The 8,520-nt window shown below is 41.7% G+C and overlaps 1 protein-coding gene across 1 annotated transcript; it reads right to left on the bottom strand.

Moving 5' to 3' along the window:
• Nucleotides 1-568: 568 nt before the first annotated feature.
• On the bottom strand, nucleotides 569-4,377 carry LOC109433074 (protein argonaute-3; the record flags this gene model as incomplete). Its single annotated transcript, XM_062851151.1, is given in 6 exon segments — nucleotides 569-955; nucleotides 1,186-1,434; nucleotides 1,505-1,652; nucleotides 1,717-2,905; nucleotides 3,147-3,728; nucleotides 3,790-4,377. Coding segments are annotated over 6 exon segments (2,835 nt in total). The 3' UTR covers nucleotides 569-868.
• Between the last annotated feature and the right edge of the window lie 4,143 nt (nucleotides 4,378-8,520).

Here is an 8,520-nt window from a genome sequence, read left to right as displayed (position 1 = left end):
ACTTATTTAGAGGGTTCGAAAAGTCGGTACAAAGAACTTTCGAGCGATCACAATTCTGAATGTCGTCTACAAGGTGCTATCCCAGATTATCTCCCGTTGTCTATCACCCAAAGTATTAGTTGCTTTTATTTCGGATAGTTGAATCAAATTGATACACAATGAAGGCGTTACCTTTTTTATTTTTTTTTATTGAAATATGAAATGAGATTTTAGCTTCGTCGTACGATGGCACTTAAAATCAGCGTTCCGATAACGATAAAATCACTAACTTATCAAAACCCCTTGTCACTGCCTTTGGCCATTTGTCGCGAATATAAACTGCATTTTTCAACTGAATGAATCAAATTCATGTGGCCGGAACGCTATCGTTTTATCGGTAATTTTAACGTTAACGGTTGTCATTTTTACGATAATATAGTCTCTACGACCGTAAGATAAAAAGTTAGTAGACTACGCGTATTTGGTATGTTCAGATAAAAGGAAATGTTTCATAAAGTATCGAGTGCTTGGAGGTGAACACCTTGCTAAGCGAGGTGCTTTTAAAGGTGGTAGATTTATCTCAGCTAAGTTCATGAGAAACGCGTCACTGGTGACCCAAAATAGATTGAATTCAGTATTTTAGTCACCGATTTTCTGTAACAAAAACATGGATTTACTTTGTAATGTATAGAACATCGCAGCTGGAGATAAATACTGCTGACTAACAAGGCACTCATTTTTGGCGATAAACCGTTTTCTCTCTCTAACAGCTTGATAAAACAAATCTCATCTCGAAATGAAAAAAAAAATGACATAAAACGAAAATAAATCAGTCCCTTCGGATAAATCGAAACTACCGTTTGGCGGTAACGCGTCGATGGTACCACATTCACAGGTAGAAGAGTTTGTCGTTCAGCGTCTCGTCCGGGTTCCGTTTGACCGATTGTCCGATGAGGTAGGCCATTTTGTGGGCATACTGAAAGTGAACGAAAAAGACATTTTGAAATTACAATTTTACTGCTAAACAAGTGGTGCTCAACTTGGGGCCCTTCAAGCCCTAGAATGCGACCAACAAGGTAATTTGAAAAACAAGTTAGATATTCGACACGTGTGAATCCGGAAACTGTTATCCAACATATCTAAATGAACAACAAGATTTGGCTACGCAAAATACGTCAGGGACGGAAAGGTAAATTTGTCACTCACCTGACAGCAGGCGGGGACTCGCACACTTCCGGGCCAGTTGTAGTACAGGTAGCATAGCTTGTAGCTCAACCGTTGCAGAATGTCCGGCGAATGGTTCGACTGGTTGTGCACCACAATGTAATGGGTTGGCGAAACGCTACCCTGACGGACCGACTGCGGTACCAGGAAGTAATCGAAATGGTTGCGACGGGTAATGGTGTGGTCCAGAACGGTGCCCGGGTTCGGATTTTCCAGGTTGTTTCCATCGATCTAGAGCGAAACGAAATGAATACAGTTTACTTCACTTGCGTCAACAGAGGTATTAAAGGTATACACTTACGCGGAACATTCGGGTGTTGATACGCTTTTGAACGACAATAAACGTGATCTCCGGAATGTAGTCGGGTTCCACTAGCTTACACGACTCTAGCAGTTGAGGAATTTCATACTCGGAGCACATTCGCAGCTGACCGTCACCAACACCATCTCTGTAATAAAGAATTTCGAATTTAATTTATCTTTAGGTTTGCTTCCTGCCTATCGAGTTCCTACCTGAAAATGATGATCTTTTTCGGAAGCTGGCAGTTTGCCTTCTGGTATGCCTTCAGGGACTTTTCCATCGATGCACAAAGACCGTTGATGAACTCTTCCTTTTTGCTCTGAATGCAGGCTCGAGAATACCAGCGGGTGTAGTCGCCATTGAGCGAGGCCACAAACGCCGACACGGAGTTGCTCTTTTGTTTCGGGTCGTGGTACGTATCGATTCCGGCAATCATCACATTGTCGAACGGAATGCGAATGCTCCACAGTGTTCCTCCGAGTTTGCAGTTCATCTGAAGAATGATCTTTTGTACGATGGCACGGTTCTTGGCCTCGTTGCTCAGCGTTCTGGCGTTGATGACCTGCGATGGAACTGGGATCTCCGAGCAGCAAATACGTTTGATGGCAGCGTAACGATCGTCCCGTGAGGTCGGACAGATTATGACAACGATTTGCGTTTCTTGGCGGATTTTCGTTCGTAGCAGTTGCACATACAGCTCGGTCTTATCGGTTTGCAGGACTTCGATCGCTGGCGGCCCGATCTGAATGCCCATTGGACGACAGCTGCGCTCGACGCAATCCATGAACGACTTGGCAATCCGGGTGTCCTTCGCCGTGTGAACCAACAGCCAGTTGCGAATGTTGACCGCTTGCAAGACGTTGTTGCTGGTGACGGCTCGGTTGAAATCACCTCCTTTTCCAACGGGGACATTGACCCCGCTGAAGTTGACCTGTTCCTCCTTGAAGCAACGTCCCTTCATTACCAGGGCGTTCATGTCCAACGTTAGGCCCCAAACCTCCAGGATTTCCCGAGCTTCCTTATTTTCGTTGACGTTTTGACAAAACTGACGCATGCTGTTCAAGCGCTGATTCGGCGACACCCTCGTAAACGCCGCAATGTCCCGCATCACCTTGAAGTCGCTTCGCATCTCGTCGGTCAATCCGGTCAGGTAGCAAATCTCCGGGATCAAACACATGATCATCTCCAACGGTTTGTCCTGGCCGGCCACTCGACGTTCCTTCCGGTTGATCAGCAGCGGCTGCTTCAGATCGTGAATGTCGATGTTGTACTGCTGTTTGTAGTACTGCACGTACGAAATGGGTTTTCCGTTGGCTTCGAAGGTCATGGTGGGATTCTGATCGAACAGGATGTCATCGATGCGGTACGTTTTGTTGTTGTAGCGAGTCAATATGACGGCTCCTGGAAAGGGGTAACATCGATTAGTGATTTCCTCATGTTTTAATCATGCAACGAACTTAAATTCATAGCTTTGATTATATAAATTACTTGAGCTCTTGGGTTACAAGGCTCTTAGGAGGCACGCGGTATTACAAACGATCAAACGGTATATCAAATCGCAAGGTCTTCTAGATTTATGAGACAGATCTGCCCACCCTAGCGTGACTTATAATTGTAAAACTTGCAATTACCCCACACTTACCCAGCAGCGATTTGGTGGCCATGTTCTTGTAATCCTGCGGATTGGCCCTCGCCAGGGTTCGGATGTGATCCAACACCGTCGTCTGGAGCAGCACCCGATGGGACACGTCGAGATTCAACATCAAGCCTCCCTCGTATTCGTCGACGGCGCTAACGTATCCTGGCCAGATTTCCAGACGATGCTGCGGAATCAGCTTCGGCGCCGACGGGTCGAAATTCTTCCGACCCATCTCGACCATCTTCAGCACTTTCATGATGCGCTGGAAGAGAATGTTGTAGAACTGGATGTTCTCGCTCATTCGCTGCTTGCGCTTGTAGATGATCTTGATGGTGACGTCGTGGCCGTCGACGGGGTTTTTCGATTGCAGGATCAGTTCCGCCTCTGGAAGCTTCTTCGGAAGAAACAGTTTGACGCCGTCGAACGTTTTGGCATTGCCGAGGACATCCTTGTGTTGTGCGATGTAGCGAGCTCTGATTGCTTTCGAGTCCACCAACGGATGGAATCGTACTTCGTACTCGTAGATACCGCGGTCCGGATCGCATGCCAGACGAATATAGTTGGTCATCAGTTGAACGGGAGTTCCTAGAAAGAAAGTTTAATTTATTATTGTAATAGGTGCAAGCGAAATCCAACGCATATTTACCGCTGGTTCCCGTTCTGATGACTGGGGCCTTTTCCTCCGTTTCGACCGTTTCAGCGAGCGTGACCTGTGACACTGCTTCGGACAGTTCGTCATGTTTTCCGTTCGATTGGGTTTCGATACTCTCGGCATCGGCAGCCGTATTCAGCAGCTGTTGAATGAACCGTCCTCGTCCGCAGGCAATTTGCGACACTCTAGCCGACACCATGGAAGACGAATCATCCGAAACCACCGAAGGAGCCGGTTCGAACGGCTGACGAATGAGCGCTTGAATGAACTGGGCTCGGCCACGGCCACTCAACGACGGCAAAGCGGATCCAATGCTGGACTGTTTGTCGTCGGACTCCGACGAGTCTGCTCCGGATGTTCCGGTGGCCCTACCCGCATCCGACGTCAGCTGACCACGCCCAATACCTTTGCGCTGCGTGGTTGGTGTGGTCTCCGGAGTGCGCGTCTGGAAACCACTATCGACTCCTTCGCTGGGAGCATCACCGGAAGACGAAGCCTTCGTTCGCTCAGCGGCATCTCCGGATGATCCCGATTGACTGAGAAATGCGCGAACTAAATTCAACCGCGAGGACATTTTTCCGTCCTAAGTTTAGAAATTCTGCGGAGAAAATTTAAACAACCACAATTAGGAATAGTTCCAAAAACATTGGAAACAGTGTTGCCAAATAATAAGAACAATCAAACGGTTCAATGTTTGGTTATTTTCTGTCATCCATAAATAACGTAACGCTTTAGAAGGAGGGATGAATATGTCCAAGCGTTGCGGTCATTGAAGAATTTGGTATTTTCATATAAAAAAAACCTTACAGGAGTTGACAATTGTCGATTTTCGATAAATGAATGCCATAAATGCAAAGAAATCCGCAGGGATATCCACCATGAGTTTAGTCGGTCAAGGTCATAACGAAAGAGGTTATGTTTCGTGCGGAAATACAGTGTTACCTTTACTACGTATTTATACAATTCGCGATGTTATGTTGGCTTCACTATAGGTTCTGACGTCGATAATTTCGGAGAAGTGCTGTCCAACAATCAAAACGTGGTCAATTTGCGATTCCGTCTGCTGTTGTGATCTCCAGGTGTAACGATAATGAAGGCTGTGCCACGAATGTCTATATGAATGTGAAAGCGTCTGTTGGTTTACTCCCTCAACGTATTATTCGATATTCCGTCTTTCGTATAAAACTTGATAATGCTGAACCTAAAATGTAACAATAAAATCAAATCCCAATCGAACATGCGGCACTTTGTAAACCTTACCACATTTCATAATCATCTCTATTCCACAGATGTGCACCGATTGACTGCTGTTTATACAATGTTACCTACAGTGCATGCCTCACTTTGCCCAACAAAAGCGACTGACAAGCACAATAGATACAAAAGATGTGGTGAGAACCTGTGCAGGGGTAGTCGGGGTAATTTGACCAATGGGTACCTCAAGTATTTTTTTTTTTGCTAATTCACATTACTCCACTAATAGGGGTAGTAGGGGCAATATGACCATACAGGGCAATATGAGCCATCCTGAATTTGGCCTTATTATCAAGTTTTGTTATGTCATAGCTTTAGGATCTTTTATTAGCGACTTCGAAGTTGCAGAATGTGCGCGAAGGTTTACGTGAGAAAAAAATGAAAGGGAAATACCGATACTGGAAGTTTTTCACTAGAATGAAAACAAAATTTTGAAAATTCAAATTTGTGGAAAGTTTTTTTTTCTTCTTTTATTAGTAACTGCTAACCACTAAAAACCTAAGCCTGATCTTAGCTCGAAAAAAAAAACATTTTGTATAAAAATTCAAATTGTCTCAAAAGGTAAGACGCAAAATATAGTTTCTGTTCATACACGCAGAAAAATATTGCTTAGTAGAACTTAAAAATCCGATGTTTTGAATCAACCTTTTTAGTACACTTTGAATTAACCCACCCATATGTTTGCTTCAATGCAGCTTTATTGTTGAAACAACAAAATTTCGAATAGAATAAAACATTGCATCTCCGATCGAGTTCCAACTGATTAAATTTGTTGTTTCAATAATGCAGTTTTAATAGATTCAACAATGTTGAATAGTTTAACTACAACTGACATCAATTTGTTGACAAGACAAGTCAATATTAATAATGTGAAACGAAGTCCGGAGCTTCTGGGAGCATATTCTTTTAGATCTTGTGATTTAAAGTGCGACTTTTATCAAAATATCAGAACTTTTTAGGGTAAGTTTATCATGCTTTTCTAATGAAGTACAATTTACATAAATGAATATTTTTCAAGGGGTTGGTCACTCGGCACATTGTGCCCGGCACACATGCCGGCACATCTCGGCACACATGCCGGCACATCTCGGCACACATGCCGGCACAATTCGGCACACATGGGCACAAGAATAAAATCCAACGTTGCTCTATAGAATCAACCTGTCAAAATACTCACGATTGAAAAAAACCGTTTATTTACATTTTTATCAAGTATGCTGGGTTGGATTTTGTTTGTAAACACCAATCAGATCAACAACATTCGACAAAAATTGACAGGGTGCTTCATTAGCGCAAAAACATTCAAAGAAAAAACCCCACTGGGCACGTGCGGCACACCTTCGGCACGTTCGGCACACTTGGGCACACACTGAAAATTATCCGGCACAGTTTTGGCACACATTGGCACACGCTCAAAAATAATGGCACAAACGAAGTGTGCTGAATGGCCAACCCCTTGATATTTTTGCAAAACATTTAGGCATCAATAAAAGCTGGTGAAACTACATATCTGCTATCCTGGGTGGAACGAACCAATTGGCTTCTTTAACGGGGTTGAGATAATTCGATATTCTGAATCTGCATGTCAAACTGAGCCGAAATCCAAATTTTCATGAATTTTGGTGCCCGGGAACCTATTTAAAAATCAATTTTAAGTTTGTATGGGAGCGATTTGTCGAATCACCCCTCGTCGCAGTTTGTACTGGGTGGAGCTGTCAAACAGTTGCCCAGCTGTCAAAAGGTGATTTCTAAAAATCTCTGAACAATTTCAATATTTAAGGTGCCAAAATAAAGTTCTAAAAATCTGAAAAAAATCATAGTGGCTCAGAAAAAGGTGCTCTTTCGTATAAAATCAAAAAAAGGATACATTTTTCAAAATTTAAAAACCCAATTTTAGCATCATGACTGCAGCAGCAGGTAATTCATGAACATCTGATGCGAATGTACAAAATCTTAACTTTATTTTTTTCTAGGTTGCTTCCAATCCAGAATAAATCGAAATGGTAAAGATCAAATAAACTGGTTCCTCATCAAGTTTATTGGAACGGATCTCATCGCCTTCAAAATTACGTGTTACATATTAGCGAATATAAAATAAATCGTAAACATGAAAATTTTTATGCGTTGATTCAACAAATCAGTAACAAATTTTGAAAACGACGTATAATCAATGGTGTAGCATTGATTATACGTCGTTTTCAAAATTTGTTACTGAAATAAAGTAATAATAAATCTCAAATTCAACAACAAAAATTTTTTGTTTCAAATTCCTACACTATTCACATCCCTCCCCCTGGATATTCAATCTTGACGCGATGGGAGGGCTTAACCCATTAGCACTTTAGTGCCAGTTTATTCACCACCGCTTGGACTTTGAGCTAGATATATCTGGTTTACGAGTTGAGCGCAAGTGAAGGAATCGGCCGTAAGTGCTAATGGGAACCAAAGGAGTATCCGTTGTACATTTATCACAAGTTCAAGACAAGTTATAATTCAGCTTGCATAGACCTAATTTTTGTATTCATTGAATTTTCTCCAATTCAACAATAATTGTTAAATTTAACGTAACGCAAGAGTGGGTAGGGGAGACCTCTGCGTTACACTCATCATTCATTACTTGAAATCGAAAGTACACAGGACGGGGGACGCTAGGATAAGTTGACTTACAGCCGTACAGATTAGATTCATTACAATTAGAAAATAATGGACTGATTAAGTAAAGATAAAACTGTTGATTATAGGAGTTTATATTTGTATTTCTTATTTTTATGGGTTTTGTGAATTTATAAAAGTTGACAAATAATCATTATCATTTTTATTTTTGAAAAAAAATCAGTCGACTGAACTTTTTTGTTTTTATATCTTAGACGGTATTATTTCACTGATAAAAAAAAACAGGAATTTAGTTAGGACTTAAGACAGTTGACAGTGTAAAGGGTTACGATGGATATAATATTACTTTGGACTGAGATGATCACAGATATGCAGAAGACGACTAGCAAAATTAGGAACACAATATGATACATTATTGACTATATTTTGACCAATAGGGTTTGACAAATCTCTTTACAATATCGAATGGAAGCTCAAAAAGTGTTATCTAACACTAATATGAGAGTTATTTGGGGATGATGCTGGTGCTGTCAATGACTAACATCGGTTATTGACACTAATGGTAATCAGCTTGAAATAATTTTCAGAATGTATTATAAAATAATTGAGGATATTATCTGAATATTGTTTGGGGAAGCTGTCAGAAAAACTAGTTGCCCATATCGGCTAAAAACGCTAGCTCTGGTAGCTGTCTTCGAATAATTTTCAGAAATATCAAATGTTTAAAAATTAGCTACGACACATTTTTTTTTTCTTTTTGCTCTTGGTATATTTCTTAAGAATAGTACTCTGAAGGCGTTAACATAGACATAGACACCCTTTTTTTATCTCTGAATGTTGTCCAGTGACCTCGGTGTT

Source organism: Aedes albopictus, chromosome 2, assembly GCF_035046485.1.
Source record: "Aedes albopictus strain Foshan chromosome 2, AalbF5, whole genome shotgun sequence".
Taxonomy (NCBI): domain Eukaryota; kingdom Metazoa; phylum Arthropoda; class Insecta; order Diptera; family Culicidae; genus Aedes; species Aedes albopictus.
The sequence above is the reverse complement of the archived record's forward strand: the minus strand, read 5'-3'. Positions and strand labels throughout refer to the sequence as shown.